Genomic DNA, 19,233 nt, shown 5'->3' with positions numbered 1-19,233 from the left:
GCTCTCAGAAGTAAAGATGGGAAGAGGATCACCAATCCCCCTAATTCTGTGCCGACAAATAGTGGAGCAATATCAGAAAGGAGTTCGACAGTGTAAAATTGCAAAGAGTTTGAACATATCATCATCTACAGTGCATAATATCATCAAAAGATTCAGAGAATCTGGAAGAATCTCTGTGCATAAGGGTCAAGGCCGGAAAACCATACCGGGTGCCCGTGATTTTTGGGCCCTTAAACGGCACTGCGTCACATACAAGCATGCTTCTGTATTGGAAATCACAAAATGGGCTCAGGAATATTTCCAGAGAACATTATCTGTGAACACAATTCACCGTGCCATCCGCCGTTGCCAGCTAAAACTCTATAGTTCAAAGAAGAAGCCGTATCTAAACACGATCCAGAAGCGCAGACATCTTCTCTGGGCCAAGGCTCATTTAAAATGGACTGTGGCAAAGTGGAAAACTGTTCTGTGGTCAGACGAATCAAAATTTGAAGTTCTTTATGGAAATCAGGGATGCCGTGTCATTCCGACTAAAGAGGAGAAAGACGACCCAAGTTGTTATCAGCGCTCAGTTCAGAAGCCTGCATCTCTGATGGTATGGGGTTGCGTTAGTGCGTGTGGCATGGGCAGCTTACACATCTGGAAAGACACCATCAATGCTGAAAGGTATATCCAGGTTCTAGAGCAACATATGCTCCCATCCAGACGACGTCTCTTTCAGGGAAGACCTTGCATTTTCCAACATGACAATGCCAAACCACATACTGGATCAATTACAGCATCATAGCTGCGTAGAAGAAGGGTCCGGGTACTGAACTGGCCAGCCTGCAGTCCAGATCTTTCACCCATAGAAAACATTTGGGGCATCATAAAATGGAAGATACGACAAAAAAGACCTAAGACAGTTGAGCAACTAGAATCCTACATTAGACAAGAATGGGTTAAGATTCCTATCCCTAAACTTGAGCAACTTGTCTCCTCAGTCCCCAGACGTTTACAGACTGTTGTAAAGAGAAAAGGGGATGCCTCACAGTGGTAAACATGGCCTTGTCCCAACTTTTTTGAGATGTGTTGTTGTCATGAAATTTAAAATCCCCTAATTTTTCTCTTTAAATGATACATTTTCTCAGTTTAAACATTTGATATGTCATCTACGTTCTATTCTGAATAAAATATGGAATTTTGAAACTTCCACATCATTGCATTCCGTTTTTATTTACAATTTGTACTTTGTCCCAACTTTTTTGGAATCGGGGTTGTACATCATTGAAGGAAGCAAATCATTATCTACAGTCTGCTTTTAGTCAGGTACAAAAATGTTTGGTAGGATTAAAGTTGGTATTAAATGTCAAAAAAACCAAATCAATGGTTTTTACACGTTCACATTCTCTTATAGATTTCACTATTTTAACACAAGATGGTACTCCAATAGAGAGAGAGTAACTTCTTACAAATACCTAGGTGTTTGGTTGGATGATAAATTGTCTTTTGGGGTCCATATTGAGAGCCTTTTTAAAAAACTCATACCCAAGTTAGGTTTTTTCTTTAGATTAAAGAAGTGCTTTCCTTTTTCAACAAGGAAAAGGCTGGTGCAGAGCACATTCTTATCAGTGTTGGATTACGGTGACCTCATTTATATGCACTCTACTTCATCTTTATTAAAAAAAAACTAGATGTACTATACCATTTAGCCTTGCGTTTCATTACAAGTGCAGTAGCTAGGATTCTGTTTCTCAATGGTCCTCCCTCTCTCTCAGAAGGAAATTCCATTTATTGATTTTCACTGTTAAAGCATTAATGGGTAAATTACCCTTCGATATTTCAAACTTGCTTACTTACCATAATAGTGTTTATAGGACAAGGTCATCAGAAAAAATACTACTAATTATTCCATTAGCAAGAACAGAACTTGGTAAAACAGCTTTCTCATCATATGCACCAAATGTCTGGAATGAACTCCAAAACACTTTAAATCTAGAATCACTCCATCTTTCAATACTTTTAAAAACTTTTTAATGTCAACTCTGACTGAACAGTGTAATTGTTTTTAACTAGGTACCCTTTAGGTTGTGTGTCTGTATTAGCTTGTTATTTGTCATATTAAAGTGTAATGTCTTGTTTGTGTTTTAGTATGTATAGTACGGGATTTGTGGTATAGTATGTAACTTTGTCTTGTTTTTAATGTATTTTGAAACGTTTTGCCGCCAGTCTTGGCCAGGACTCCCTGGGAGAAGAGTTATTGTAACTCAATGGGACTTTTCCTGGTTAAATAAAGGTTAAATAAAAAATAGGAGACAGGTCTGAACTGCAAGCAGGCCAGTTTAGCACCCAGACTCTTTTACAATGGAGCCATGCAGCTTTAATATGTGCCAAAAGCGGTTTGGCATTGTCTTGCTGAAAGAACGAAGGCCTTCCCTGAAAAAAGATTTTGTCTGGATGGCAACATATTGCTCTGAAACATGTATATACCATTCAGCAATAATGATGCCTTCAAAGATGTACAAGCTACCCATGCTATGTGCACTAATGCACCCTCATACCATCGCAGTATTCAGGGGTTAAATCTTTCATAGGTTTCAACAGTGTATGAACATTAACGTTAATTTTTGTTTTAATAGGCAATTATTAACAAATGATTAAAATGTGAATAAAGCAAGGTTGCAATACACCTGTTGTCTGTGCATTAAGTAAATGTGAAAAGAAAATGTTTATAATTTATTGTGCACAGTGAACTGTGGACAGTGGCTGAAAGAATAAGGTCACTAGTAGGGATGTACTGAAGCATCATGACATGATGCATCACAAAGCAAAAAATCTGATGTTCATCATGAAAATGTGCAGTTCACATCATGGGATTCAGCATTCTATTAATTATACATCTAATATACAGTGATTGCTCTGTTTGAACACTAGATTTCCCAATCTGTGCAACCCTTAGAGTTAAAATATAATGAGCATGTGCTGGGGATGATAGCTCCAGATCACAATGACTGCTATGCATTATACATTATATGGTTACACAGCCATAATATAACAATTAAAAGAGCTCTTCAGTAGCTTTCAAACGAGACAAGCCTCACACTGCTGTGATCTACAGTGCCTGAGAATGAGGTTGCGGAATACGGGCATTTTAGCCGACTTTGGAGCTCTATTACAGTTAAAATGACACCTCAGGTGCTGCTGCAGAGCTCGTTATGTTTCAGTCAATCATTTGGTCAGAGACTTTGTTTAACCAGTCAAATTTTTGAGAGAATTTATCAACGTATCTATTTATTTTGAAGATATGGCAAAGCGGCCGGCAAGAGCCTTTCTGTGTGGAGTTTGCATGTTCTCCCCGTGTCCGCGTGGGTTTCCTCCGGGTGCTCCGGTTTCCCCCACAGTCCAAAGACATGCAGGTTAGGTTAACTGGTGACTCTAAATTGACCGTAGGTGTGAATGAGAGTGTGAATGGTTGGTTGTCTCTGTGTCAGCCCTGCGATGATCTGGCGAATTGTCCAGGGTGTACCCCGCCTTTCGCCCGTAGTCAGCTGGGATAGGCTCCAGCTTGCCTGCGACCCTGTAGAAGGATAAAGCGGCTACAGATAATGGATGGATGGATGGATGGATGGAATCTGTGCCCAAGGATAGGTAAGTCTGGGCTGAACTTCTCAATCTGCCATCACCACAACCACCAGGAAAAGCTTAAGGCTGACTAGATGAATGAATGAATGAATGATAATTTATGAAATGACCAACCACAGAACACAAAAACTCATTGTGTCACTGCTCATAGTGGATGATAGTGTATACGTATGGAAGTGCAGATAGATTGCAACAATTTGGTCGCAACTTGCAAGATTCTGGAGTTTGTGCCAGGGAAGTGTACAAAAAGTATCAGATGCTATCTGGGCTGTGAGCAGAGCATCGCAGAGTCTGGGACTATCTAAAGTGTGACAGCATGAATAGAAGTATATTATCAGAATTACTCATTTCTATTTGATTTTATCCTATTAGTGTTTGATACCCATCAGTGGGTGGCATGGTGGTGCAGTGGTCAGCACTGTTGCCTTACAGCAAGAAGGTTCCAGGTTTGAACCTCACGGCCGATGGGGGCCTTTCTGCGTGGAGTTTGTACGTTCTCCCCATGTCTCCTCCAGGTGCTCTGGTTTCCCCTACAGTTCAAAGACATGCATATTAGGTAAAATACCCAGCCACAAGCCAAATGCATCCTTAGTGCCAGTCCCAAGCCTGGCTAGATTGGGGAGGGTTGTGTCAGGAAGGGCATCTGGTGTAAAAACTATGCCAAATCAAATATGTGGAACAGATCTGCTGTGGCGACTCCTAATGAGAGCAACTGAAAGAAGAAGCTTGATGCACATCGGTAAGAGCAGGGGTTTCATGTGGAGGCCCTACTTTTTTTCAAGGGTGCCAACAGTGTAGATTCCGGTATTCCTTATTAGTTTTAGCATCAAAACAATATCAGTTCTCAATATTATCTGGAAAAGATACAAGACAAGAAAGCTTCTAATCTAGCTTAATGAATACATTCATCTTTAACGATAATAGAAGTAGCGCCTATCACTTCAAGATTAAAATCAAGAAAACCCTTCAACATCAAAACTTCCTGGAGACAGGAATGGAACCAGAATGTTGCCAGAGGTGGGGAACTAATAGAGGACCCCACCAATCCACTACCTGGCTTCCTCAACCAAACTTAAAGACAGTGGATTCAAGCAAATAGGCTTAGATCAAGACATACCAGAAGAGCCACCAGTTTGCATTGTTGGGGCTACATAGAGTCCTCTATATGCTCTAAATGTCAGGAATCCCCACAAGACACTGACTTAACAGCAGTGCTGGGGGCTACGCCACTATACATGAAGGAGGCAACACCTTTAACCGAGATGCTCATCTAGAGGTGTGACACCATACAAAACCATCCATCCATTCTCTCTAGCCGCTTATCCTGTTCTACAGGGTCGCAGGCAAGCTGGAGCCTATCCCAGCTGACTGTGGGCGAGAGGCGGGGTACACCCTGGACAAGTCGCCAGGTCATCGCAGGGCTGCACATAGACACAGACAACCATTCACACTCACATTTAGAGCCACCGATTAACCTAACCTGCATGTCTTTGGACTGTGGGGGAAACCGGAGCACCCGGAGGAAACCTACGCAGACAACATGCAAACTCCACACAGAAAGGCCCTCGTCAGCCGCTGGGCTCGAACCCAGGACCTTCTTGCTGTGAGATGACAGTGCTAACCACTACACCACCGTAATACTTTTACAGCCTTGTGGTTGTTAAATGGTGGACCTGAAAAATACGTCTTTGCCTAAACATGACGAAATGGTGAGAGTTTTGAAGCCGATCTACAAGCGTTTGATCTCAAAGGAATAAGAAGTGCTGTCTGTGTCTTTCTTGGGACAGAAACTTTCTCACGAGTCTTGCTTCAGATCTAAGCAGTATATCCAAGATATACCCAAGTTAACGATCATCACACCATTTGAGATATATCTTTTTATTAAAAGTACATTAATAACAAATACGATGTATGTTTGACATTTTAAATGCGGAGAAAAATAATAAAAGTACATATATATCTTCATACGAAAAGAAAGACATTTAAAGCATAAGCACAGCTAAGCACAATGTCACATAATAAGCCAAGTAAAACAGTCAACAAATAACAAGAACAACAATAATGCATACTACTCAAAGTTAACTCAACAATTTGCTGATAAACTTCAAATAAAATGTGTGTTTTTAGTTTTTTCCTCAAGGATGAAAATCTTATTGTTTGGCAATAGGATTTTAAATCCATAATCCATAAATACCAATATCAGGATATAACTGCTATAATTAATCACAAATGAACATTGTTTATTATAACAATACATGCTATTATTTCTTAGAACATAAATGCCTGAAGCATGGAATAAAAAACAACAACAACAACAACAACAACATATCTGTTGTTGGTAAACTGTAGTTACTAGCTTTTTGAAAATGTTGCTTGCTAAAGAGGTTTCCAGAATATTATCTGTTCTATTTAAACGTAAATTGTAAAATCCTGTAATTAATGCAGTAATGCACGTTTCTGCGATTAAACTCCAATAACCGAATCAGTTTGAAATACTGATTACTGAACATCTTACACAGGTATTTTGTGACAGTTGGCATGGCTCCATGTGGACAGATCACGGGGAAGTTTACTACAGGGATAATAACAACTTTCGTTGTTCAAGCAACTCACGACACGCTCCCGTCACCCACCATCACTGTTCTCAAAATGCTCTAAAATGCATTTGAGGTTAAAATTTAAACTCATTCATGCACATTCCTAGATTTCATAGTCTCCAGTCTCGTGAAATTTGGCAAGATTTGATGACCTGCACTTAAAAGAAAAAACAAAAACAAACAAACAAACAAACAAACAAACAAAAACCCCCAGAATCCGTTATACACAATCTCATAAACGTTTCCCTTTTAAAGCCCTTTCCCCACTTCTGTCTTTAGTATAAAAATACATGGCGGCCTCAAAAGAAACCCTGCCAGCATTTTATTTTATTTTAATTTTTTTTGCCTCATTTGAAATTGTTATCAAAATAGTACTTGGCTAGAACTTTCATCAAGCATGCGTCAATCTACAAGGCATATCTACAACTATTCAGGAATCATGAATTGATTAGTATCAAGCGTAGAAAGTTCATGCAAAGGCACACTCTGAATGGAGTGGACTGTTTCAGGAGGGGATGAGTTTGAGGACATCTATATATGCATGCTTGTAGAGAAATAAAAATAAATGCACCTGAATATATACATACATACATACATATCCCCATACCGTAGATACACTTTCATTCATTTTGTTTCATTTCAAATGCAATGCATTAAAAACAAAAGTAAAAAAAAAAACCACTTTGTTATAGAAATCTAATTTAAAGACTTAAATATAAACATTTTTTGAATATTATTACTTAACCAGAATTGAGTACAAAGGTACGGTTGTACTAAATGTCCAAAACAAAATGTTTTGTATATTTGAATCAATAATGCATCTTGGAAAATTTGGTCTATGGAAAAAAAAATTCGACATTTACACATTGCTTTGTTGCATAAGCCACATTAATGTACCAACTGTCCGTATTTGGAATCTGTACTGCCCCAGTACAGATCTTGTCCCGTTATTGTTGCTGTAGTTCAGTGCTGTATTGTTCATCCTGTACAAGTTCGTCCTTACAAAACATCATTATATTAAGCTTATGATTGTGCAGCACTTTGTAGGGCAAATAATTCGACGTTATTCATACGCTGAGGTGAGTTCGAGATGAATCAACACTATTTAACATGAATGTACAAGAAACTACAGCTCCTGGCTGAATGAGAAGGGGCTGGCTTTTCCTTCTGTACAAGTGACAAACGAAATGAAATCAAATGCAATCTGTGTTGAAGGAGAAGCGACGTGAGCCTCTATGACAAGCTGTCGACTGATATCCGAGATCCTCTTTAATCTAGTCAATGTAATGACCGCTTTATTTGTTGTCTACAAAACACCCGGGGACCTGGACTGAATTCCTGCTGCAAATATAGAACGGAATCACACAATGCCAGAGCTTCAGCACGGATATCAGTTACACGCACCTTCCACACACAGGAAGGAGGGCTGAGTGTCAACTGTTCCTCACAGACAAAGATTATCTGAACTCACCAGGAGCCTGGCCAGACACACACACAGACGCACAGCAGAGACAGCTGGCACGCAGATTAAACAGCTACCATAGGCACATCTTAAAAGAACACACACATGCACTGTGCGAGACTTGGCATGGCCCCATGTAGACAGATTAAAAACACTGATGTGGAGCTCTACCACAGGAGTAATAACAACCTTTCATCCGTCAGTAATCTACAGTGACACCCTTCCCCCCTCCATCATTCTGTTTTCTTAATGCCGCAAAATATGTGGTAGTGTGACTGCTCATGGCGATGCTGAGGCGAAATCGCTGTACAGCGTTCCGATAATATTTAAGGGATGATTAAACTTTCTCGATCTAATCTCGATCAACTGTGTGTGTCGTGTATGTGAGATTACTACCAAGAATTTCCACACGTTCCTCTGGACTGAAAAGAAAGTCTAATAACAGCTATTACATTCCATGGGTAGCACCCTGAGAAAACCTGTTGTATGAAACTTTGACATTTAACAGTTATTCCACGAAATCTCGTCGTACATGAGCTGATAGCTAATGAGGCGCGTAGCACCGAGTCGGCTGTAAGCCATGTACGACGAGATTGAGTGGAATAACTGTTTTATTCTATCCATGTTCACTGCATTTTGATAAGCAGAACATCTCATTCTCATCTCATTATCTCTAGCCGCTTTATCCTGTTCTACAGGGTCGCAGGCGAGCTGGAGCCTATCCCAGCTGACTACGGGCGAAAGGCGGGGTACACCCTGGACAAGTCGCCAGGTCATCACAGGGCTGACACATAGACACAGACAACCATTCACACTCACATTCACACCTACGGTCTAAGCAGAACATTTTATTTTTATTCTTCGCAAATTTGATAAAATCTTTATACAAAACGTCCGACAAAATGATTTCCGCTTAGAATGTAAACAAACCGGTGAAATGACAGGAGCAATTTGTGAAAAATGCTATAATAATAATAATAATAATAATAATTCTTGAAAAATAAAAAAGATACGTTCTTACCATCAAATACTTTCAATTCCATATATACAGTGCCTTGAAAAAGTATTCATACCCCTCGAACTTTTTCACATTTTTCCACCTTACAACCACGAACTTAAAAGTTTTTTACTGAGATTTTATGTGACAGACCAACACAGAGTAGCACATAATTGTGAAGTGAAACGAAAATGATAAATGGTCTTCGAAATTTTAAACAAATAAAAATCTGAAAAATGTGGTGTGCATTAGTATTCAGCCCCCTGTACTCTGATACCTCTAAATACAATCCAGTGCAATCAATTGCCTTCAGAAGTCATCTAATTAGTTAATAGAGTCCTACTGTGTGTAATTTACTCTCAGCATAAATACACTTGTTCTGTGAAGGCCTCAGTGGTTTGTTAGAGAACACTGAAGAACAAACAGCATCATGAAGACCAAAGAACTCACCAGACAGGTCAGGGATAAAGTTCTGGAGAAGTTTAAAGCAGGGTTAGGTTATAAAAAAAATATCCCAAGCTCTGAACATCTCAAGAAGCACTGTTCAATCCATCATTCAAAAATGGAAAAAGTACGGCACAACTGCAAACCTACCAAGACATGACCGTCCACCTAAACTGACAGAGCAAGCAAGGAGAGCACTGGTCAGAGAAGCAGCCAAGAGGCCCATGATCACTCTGGAGGAGCTGCAGAAATCCACAGCTCAGGTGGGAGAATCTGTGCACAGGACAACTATAAGTCGTACACTCCACAAATCTGGCCTTTTTGGAAGAGTGGCAAGAAGAAAGCCATTGTTGAAAGACAGGCATAAGAAGCCATGTAGGGGACACAGCAAACATGTGGAAGAAGGTGCTTTGGTCAGATGAGACCAAAGTTGAACTTTTTGGCCTAAATGCAAAGCACTATGTGTGGCAGAAAACTAACACTGCTTATCACCCTGCACACACCATCCCCACTGTGAAACATGGTGGTGGCAGCATCATGCTATGGGGATGCTTTTCTTCAGCAGGGACAGGGAAGCTGGTCAGAGTTGATGGGAAGATGGATGGAGCTAAATACAGGGCAATCCTGGAAGAAAACCTGTTGGAGGCTGCAAAAGACTTGAGACTGGGAAGGAGATTCACCTTCCAGCAAGACAATGACCCTAAACATACAGCCAGAGCTACAATGGAATGGTTTAGATCAAAGAATATTCATGTGTTAGAATGGCCCAGTCAAAGTCCAGACCTAAATCCCATTGAGCATCTGTGGCAAGACTTGAAAATTGCTGTTCACAGACGCTCTCCATCCAATCTGGCTGACCTTGAGCTATTTTGCAAAGAAGAATGGGCAAAAATTTCAGTGTCTAGATGTGCAAAGCTGGTAGAGACATACCACAAAAGACTTGCAGCTGTAATTGCAGCAAAAGGTGGCTCTACAAAGTATTGACGCAGGGGGGCTGAATACTAATGCACACCACATTTTTCAGATTTTTATTTGTTGAAAATTTTGAAGACCATTTATCATTTTCGTTTCACTTCACAATTATGTGCTACTCTGTGTTGGTCTATCACATAAAATCTCAATAAAAAACTTTTAAGTTCGTGGTTGTAAGGTGGAAAAATGTGAAAAAGTTCAAGGGGTATGAATACTTTTTCAAGGCACTGTATATATATATATATATATGTATATATATATATATATTTGTATTTTTGTTTTCGAGTCGAGTTTTTATTTCGTCCTCGGTTGGTTCAGCAACACACTTCGCCATTTTTTTCTCTACTCATGGTATATGAGCTGATATCCTAGTCATAGAGTAGCAAATCAGAGCACATGATTGCTCATATCTAGTGAATGTCGATCGAATAATTTCTACTATTTGTCATTTCTATGTACCTCTATGTACTACGAGTAATGTTCTAGTATTTTTAAAGTCTGCTTCACGTAGCATCACTAATGTTTTGACAGCTGATATCTGACGACAGACTGAATTGATTATGTGTTTTTTGCGACAGCATGTACGACGTGCAAGTTTGAAATTCGGTGTGTGACAAAAATCACACTTTTCTAGCAATGTTTTTGACAAGTTTAGTCAGTCTGACTTTTCATCATTTTGTTTTGTTAAACTGGCGTCTCAGCCGGTGTAATCTTTAGCTCTGAAATAATAAAAAGTAAGTAAAATATTTCCATGCCACTTTTGATGAACTATACACTACCGTTCAAAAGTTTGGGGTCACCCAGACAATTTTGTGTTTTCCATGAAAAGTCACACTTTTATTTACCACCATAAATTGTAAAATGAATAGAAAATAGAGTCAAGACATTTTTCTGGCCATTTTGAGCATTTAATCGACCCCACAAATGTGATGCTCCAGAAACTCAATCTGCTCAAAGGAAGGTCAGTTTTATAGCTTCTCTAAAGAGCTCAACTGTTTTCAGCTGTGCTAACATGATTGTACAAGGGTTTTCTAATCATCCATTAGCCTTCTGAGGCAATGAGCAAACACATTGTACCATTAGAACACTGGAGTGAGAGTTGCTGGAAATGGGCCTCTATACACCTATGGAGATATTGCACCAAAAACCAGACATTTGCAGCTAGAATAGTCATTTACCACATTAGCAATGTATAGAGTGGATTTCTGATTAGTTTAAAGTGATCTTCATTGAAAAGAACAGTGCTTTTCTTTCAAAAATAAGGACATTTCAAAGTGAGCCCAAACTTTTGAACGGTAGTGTATTTATAGTTGCTTAAAGTACAAGTGTCAAATTGTATTGTGCAGAAAAAAAAAACCAAGCACTTTTCATGCTATTTTCCATCTTTTTTGTCTAGATACATAACGGGTTTTTCCAGGCTGCCATACATACGGTACGTTAAAGGAACAGTCCACCATACTTCCATAATGAAATATGCTCTTATCTGAATTGAGACGAGCTGCTCCGTACCTATCCGAGCTTTGCGCGACCTCCCAGTCGGTCAGACGCGCTGTCACTCCTGTTAGCAATGTAGCTAGGCTCAGCATAGCCAATGGTATTTTTTGGGGCTGTAGTTAGATGCGACCAAACTCTTCCGCGTTTTTCCTGTTTACATAGGTTTATATGACCAGTGACATGAAACAAGTTCAGTTACACAAATTGAAACGTGGCGATTTTCTATGCTATGGAAAGTCCGCGCTATAATGACAGGCGTACTAACACCTTCTGCACGCTTCGGCAGCGCATTGATATCTGAGCTCCGTATCAATGCGCTGTCGAAGCGCGCAGAAGGTGTTAGTACGCCTGTCATTATAGTGCAGACTTTCCATAGCATAGAAAATCGCTACGTTTCAATTTGTGTAACTGAACTTGTTTCATATCACTGGTCATACTGTATAAACCTATGTAAACAGAAAAAACACGGAAGAGTTTGGTCGCATCTAACTACAGCCCCAAAAAATACCATTGGCCATACTGAGCCTAGCTACATTGCTAACAGGAGTGACAGCACGTCTGACTGCGTCTGACTGACTGGGAGGTCGCGCAAAGCTCGGAGAGGTACGGAGCAGCTCGTCTCAATTCAGATAAGAGCATATTTCATTATGGAAGTACGGTGGACTGTTCCTTTAAACTACACAAAATAAAATCTAAAAATACTTTACAATGCGGGCGGCACGGTGGTGTAGTGGTTAGCGCTGTCGCCTCACAGCAAGAAGGTCCAGGTTCGAGCCCTGTGGCCGGCGAGGGCCTTTCTGTGCGGAGTTTGCATGTTCTCCCCGTGTCCGCGTGGGTTTCCTCCGGGTGCTCCGGTTTCCCCCACAGTCCAAAGACATGCAGGTTAGGTTAACTGGTGACTCTAAATTGACCGTAGGTGTGAATGTGAGTGTGAATGGTTGTCTGTGTCTATGTGTCAGCCCTGTGATGACCTGGCGACTTGTCCAGGGTGTACCCCGCCTTTCGCCCGTAGTCAGCTGGGATAGGCTCCAGCTCGCCTGCGACCCTGTAGAACAGGATAAAGCGGCTAGAGATAATGAGATGAGATGAGACTTTACAATGCAAAACAATCGTACAGTATAAAAACTTGTCACACTCTAAGAATATAGATCTTGGGATCAGAAACAATCCGATCGTCCCTCTTAAAAAGTTTGGAGCCTTATAACATAACCGTAAAATGCCTTTAAGTGAAGAATTTATGAAACTGTTCTTCAACGCATAACCGTTTACTGACACCACAACAGCTGCTGTTAGACTTGCATCAAAGCTTAGTTTTGAGTAAACAGGGTTTCTGTTATTTTCTCACTACAAGCAGACGTGTTGAAATTCTTGTCTGTAGGAACCACACCTACACTTCAGATGTGGTGAAGAGACATTAGGTTGAAAAATGCTAGTGCATTCCTTTAGCGATTAATGTTAATAATTTCACTCTTCCATCTCAAGGCACTGAGGAATTATGGCTATGCATGGGGAGGGTGCTTCTTCAGTGAATGTGCTCAGTTCTACCTCCCAGAAAAATTTTCCTGGCATGAGACTCAAAAAAAAAAAAAAAAAAATCAGTCAGGATTAAATCAAAAGGTAAGCATGCACATGACGAGTTTTGCTCACAATCTCCAATCTCACATTAACATTTAGAATATACTACACCGTGAGCTTTCTTCTGTTATTTTGTTCAGAGATAATTAACCAAAACTACAGGTTTAACTAAAATATATAAAACTCCATTAATATTTCACTGTACACAGAAAGACAACAAAGGGAAATCTACAGTACACATGATCAACCAAATTGATTCAATTCACCAAAATACAAGAAGCTAAACAGGATGCCGGTGATCAACAATACGGACAAAGGAGAAACAAAAATTGTATGCTGAATACACACTTCCTCTTCGAGATGAATGTGTGTGTGTGTGTGTGTGTATGAAAGTGCTACTGAAATGGGGTGGGTTTTGTAAGGCTCTAGTTTCCTACTGACTCATGGCTTTTAAAATCTCAGTTCCTGGAGAAATACATATCTGTTTGTGTGGTTTTGGATTGGCTACTTCCTGTGGTGTTAATAAGAGGATTTTTCCTAGGACTCGCTGGAGCAGCGGATGGAGGGAGAGCCCATCTGGGTAAGGACCTTGTCCAGCCACTGCAGGGGTCCGTTGAGGTGGAGCTCTATCCAGCAGGGGGTGCTCGTGACCGTCTGCCGCCTACAAAACAAAGTCATGGGAGGGAGAGAGAGATTTATATTAATACGCTCAAACTAAGAGGTTCTTGCTCTACACCATACACAGGGACTGGTAAGACAGACATGTCACATAACCTAAACCTAAGAAACAAATACAAAAAAAAATGGGTTGTTATTTAACAGACAATTAAATGTAGTCATTGTGTTGGTGAAGTCTGCAATGAGATATTACATTACAGGCATTTAGCAGATGCTCTTATCCAGAGCGACATACTGTACAACATACCCAGAACAGCCTCGGGAGCAGTTGGGTGCCTTGATCAAGGGCATTTCAGCTTTTGCTGCTAGTCCAGGGAATCGAATCAACAACCTTTTGGTCCCAAAGCTGCTTCTCTAACCATTAGGTCATGGCTTTTTTTTTTTTTTTTGTATATATAGTGCTAGAGTGAACAATAGCCAAGTAGTTTCCGAAACTAAAGGACTAATCAGATGGTTCACAGCAGCTTAGACAGCCAGAAGAAAGCGGTGGGCCCGAGTTTTGAATGATAACCGCGAGTTGGCCTAGTGGTTAGCGTGTCTGCCTCTCGATCCGGAGATCTACTCACGGTCGGGTCATACCAAAGACCATCATAAAAATGGTCTACTGTTGTCTGGCAAGGCACGCTGCAATACAGATGTGAGTGGGGAGTCAAACTCTCACGGTTGCCAGAGGACTAGCCCCCTACTGTAACCCTAGCTATGTAATAGGCAAGAGGCCGAGGGCTACAGAGATTGGCGCCGCCCTATGCACCACATGGCATGGGAAGGGACTTTGATTTGGTTTTGAATGATGCCAGGTCTGCCAGGGTGATGTTACCAACCACACTATCTGGCAGAGTGTTCCAGACTTGGACTGCTTGGTGGATAAAGCTTCTGTCCAATGGCTTCTCCTTAACATCACTTAATGGAAGTTAATATCACTTTTATGGAAGGAGTCTCCAGTGTCCGTGTTTTATAACGTCCATCCATCCATCCATCCATCCATCCATCCATCCATCCATCCATCCATCCATCACCACTTATCCTGTGCAGGGTCGTGGGCAAGCTGGAACCTATCCCAGCTTACTATGGGTGAGAGGCGGGGTACACCCTGGACAAGTCGCCAGGTCATCGCAGGGCCGACACATAGAGACAAACAACCATTCACACTCGCATTCACACCTACGGTCAATTTAGAGCCACCAATTAGCCTAACCTGCATGTCTTTGGACTGTGGGGGAAACCGGAGCACCCGGAGGAAACCCACATAGGCACGGGTAGAACATGCAAACTCCACACAGAAAGGCCCTCGTCAACCACTGGGCTCGAACCCAGAACCTTCTTTGTTGTGAGGTGACCACGCTAACTATTACACCACCGTGCCGCCCTGCTTTATAACAGTCAGATGTAAAGCTGTTCCTTTAAGATTTCCTCCATACCAGGAGTGTGTGTTATTGAGAAAAACATGGCAAATTGCATTTTTTTCCAATTAAGTTTAAGAAAGAGAGAAAAAAGGTTGAGACTGGAAAGGAAACGACTGTTTATACTGTAGCTGCTCTAATGTAAGTGATAACAGGAGGCGCTAACTTGTTTCACAGACGCTCAACAACATTAAACATATGAGATTAAAACATATGACATGTTCTTTAATAAATAAAAAAGTAAACGTTGGAAAACTGCTGTAGTATCAGAAGAATAAAACGTCGATGAAAATCATGCTCCGGGTGGTAATAATAATGCATCACACCATCCTGTCATGTCGTATCTTCAAGTCAAAGTCCTTCCCACGCCTTACAGTACCTGGTATTCCTAGGCAGTCTCCCACTCAAGTACTAACCAGGCCCAACCTGTATGTGGCGCATCGGGCGGCGCCGATCTCCGTTTCCGTAGCCCTCGGCCTCTCGCCTATTACATAGCTAGGGTTACAGTGGGGGGCTAGTCCTCTGGTAACCACGAGAGTTTAACTCCCCATGCACATCTGTATTGCAGCGTAGGTACCATTTTTATGATGGTCTTTGGTATGACCCAACCGTGAATAGAACTCACGATCTCCCGATCGAGAGGCGGACACGCTACCACTAGGCCACTAGTCGGTACCATGTCGTATCTTTTACAGCTACTAATCTCAGATGCTTTATTTCGGTAATAAATCAGCAGGTCATGACACACACAGCCCAACGGCTGCAGTGACACTAGTGTCTCTGGATTTGAGCTCAGTCTGTGTGTAAACTCTGCTCTACACGACTCCAGTCTCTCCCAGGGACCACCACCACTGCCAAACACACTCTCCTACATTCCACTCTGATTACACAATGGCCCAGTCTCTTTCTCTCCATTACACACACACACACACACATATCTTGTCTCTGGGTCCTGGAGACCTTGACTCTATGCCTCACCTTATTCCGTTCTTATTCTGCTCTTCTCCGCAGAGTTACTTTTTCTCAGTCTGGTCTCTCTAGTTCTCTCTGATACTCATTTGCTCACTCTCTCACAACACACACACACACACACGGTCCAAATCTGTCTAATTGTGGTTTCCGCTCTGTGTTCCTAATTGAGTTTAATAGCTGCTTTGACACTTGAGGAAATGTTGAAACAAAGGCAGCTCCCTCACTCTCTTCCTCCCTGAACGTCTCTCTTCAGATGCAGCCGCTATTTTCTGCAGCACACTTAACTCCTTCATGTCCCTGAATGACTCTCAGCCTTGAACTGCTGGCAGCTCCTCCGCCACGACTGAAAACTCACCGGAGATCAAAGGGAGGGAGAGGAAGTATGGAGTGGTGTAGGGAGAGTAAGCAGACGGAGAGGAAAAACACAATGAAAGATTCGTTAAGAACAGGAGCGACAGATGAGATGAGGCTTTGATTTAAAGGGATTTATTGCCTTAACTTCAGTTTAAGGTTTGTGCTGCTTTACATTATTCTATTCAACCTGTGAGCAGAATTAATGACTCACTGACTGCACTAACGGAGAGGAAAATGCCAGCCCGAATACAGCTGCAGGCGCAGTGCTACATGCGGAATTTAGTTTAATATGCGATGAGGGTGAAGAGCTGCTTAAGTATTACAGCATAAATAAGTCATAAAGCATCTTTTGCATACTTACCCTTTTAAAAATTCAAAGACGGATATTTGAGTTCCCGAGTTGTGCAACAGAAAAACGGTCGCCACAGCCTGCTGTCTAGGTAGGGAGGATGGCGTTTTCATAGGAGGCCGTTTTAATAGGGACACCCTGTGCACTTGTTGATTCATTTAGTTCTTCAATCAGCTGGCGGCATAAAAAAACTTCACTGGATGTTTTTTGTACCATGTGTGAACTCTGTAGACTGATATCTGATGAAAATCACAGATCAGCGATTTCTGAAATACTCAAACCAGTCTGTATGACACTTATAACCAGGCCACAGTCAAAGTCACCGAGATCACATTTTTCCCAATTCCGATCCATCCATCATCTCTAGCCGCTTATCCTGTTCTACAGGGTCGCAGGCGAGCTGGAGCCTATCCCAGCTGACTACGGGCGAAAGGCGGGGTACACCCTGGACAAGTCGCCAGGTCATCACAGGGCTGACACATAGACACAGACAACCATTCACACTCACATTCACACCTACGGTCAATTTAGAGTCACCAGTTAACCTAACCTGCATGTCTTTGGGCTGTGGGGGAAACCGGAGCACCCGGAGGAAACCCACGCGGACACGGGGAGAACATGCAAACTCCACACAGAAAGGCCCTCGCTGGCCACGGGGCTCGAACCCGGACCTTCTTGCTGTGAGGCGACAGCGCTAACCACTACACCACTGTGCCGCCGGATGTAAGCATAAAGTTCTTTTTTTTTTTTTAACCTTGGCTTGCAAATCTTGACTTTTAAAGCTAGACGGCCTTTCGACTTCATAAAAATCGATGAAATTTAGTTCCCTCTGAAATTTGGTCATTGTGATATATGTTTATTTCTGTAATATCTAAACCCCTCCCCCCCCCCCAGCCATTCTGTGGCTGGGAAGTTATTTAATTTGAAGGGATTCCCAAGCAAATAATGTGCATGAAATCGCTCGCTTTGCTTCACTTCGCTTCGAGCAGACAGAGGAAGTCCGTATGCACATGCGCAGGTTTACCTTCGTTCTCTTCTTCTTCGTTTGGGTTTTACAGCAGCTGGCATCCATAGTGTTGCATTACTGCCATCTACAGGTTTACCTTTGACTGTGCACTGACAGTTCCAACATTCTGTTGCTAAACGAACAGCTGATCACACCGAAGTGCTCGCTGACCGCTGATATTTATTAGCTTGGTCCTGCGTTTCCTTTCCTTCGTATATAACATAACGTCTTTTCTTCTCGCTGTCTGGTACTGTAGTCGGTCTTTCACGTTTCATTCGCACACTCACGTCCTCCATTTTTCTCTCCTGTTTCAAATTTGTATCCCACAATGCCTTGCGTGAACGGGGAAAGCCCACCACATGATGCATGATGTAGTATCTTGAATTGGGTCATGGTGAAGCAGGAAAAAATAGTGGTGAATTTAGGGCCACGTGGCACTAAATTCATTAATTGTTCTATTAAATAATAATAATAATAATTAGACTGCATTTCTGCAGAGAAAATGCAAAGTGTGCTTGCTGAGCTGTAGCAGAACAGCTATCATGCTAAAAGCTAGCATGCCAACATGCTAATGCCAACATGCTAACAACTAGCATGCTAACAGTTAGCATACTAACATGCTAAAAGCTAGCATGTTAACATGTTAATGCTAACATGCTAATAGATAACATGCTAACAGCTAGCATTCTAACATGCTAATGATTAACATGCTATTTGTTAAAATTCTAACACTAAGGCTAATATGCTGACAGCTAACAGGCTAACATGCTAATTGCTAGTATTTTAACTTTTAGCATGCTAAGACGCTGAGGGTGACATGCTAACAGTTAACATGCTAACATGCTCAGGCGAACTCGCTAACAGCAAACATGCGAACTCTGCATGTTACCATGCTAATCCTAATATGTTAACAGCTCTCATGATAACATGCTAATGGTGAACATGCTAACAACTCACGAGCTAACAGCAGGCATGATATCGTAATGGGTAACATGCTAACAGCTAGCATGGTAACACGTGAATGCTTATATGCTAATTGCTATCGTGTGGCGTGTAAGTATTCCTAATAAAGCGGCCATTGAGCTGAAGTTGATTTGCTGTCAAAGTTTCAAATGAGCAGATCCTTGCCAAATGCATCATCACCTATGGGGGGAGGGAGGAATGACTCAGTCAAGCTTCCACTGATTAGCGGCAAAATGGAGAAGAAATGGACAGATGAAAGGCAAGACAAAGACGAGTGCGGGTCAGAACCGATATCATGTGTGTGATGGTGATTTGGCCTGAGGTGCCGTATGAAGTTTGGTGGATGTGT

The 19,233-nt window shown here is 41.6% G+C and overlaps 1 protein-coding gene across 1 annotated transcript in view; it reads right to left on the bottom strand.

Moving 5' to 3' along the window:
• Positions 1-12,573: 12,573 nt before the first annotated feature.
• Positions 12,574-19,233, bottom strand: part of smad3a (SMAD family member 3a) — a 112,603-nt gene continuing 105,943 nt past the window's right edge. The window contains exon 9 of the mRNA XM_060911691.1: positions 12,574-13,823. Within this exon, the coding sequence (XP_060767674.1) occupies positions 13,700-13,823 (124 nt within the window). The 3' untranslated portion in view covers positions 12,574-13,699. The remainder of the gene's footprint in view (positions 13,824-19,233) is intronic.

The sequence above is a fragment of the Neoarius graeffei genome, chromosome 27 (assembly GCF_027579695.1).
Source record: "Neoarius graeffei isolate fNeoGra1 chromosome 27, fNeoGra1.pri, whole genome shotgun sequence".
NCBI classification, from domain to species: domain Eukaryota; kingdom Metazoa; phylum Chordata; class Actinopteri; order Siluriformes; family Ariidae; genus Neoarius; species Neoarius graeffei.
This window is presented reverse-complemented; position numbering and strand designations above follow the sequence as displayed.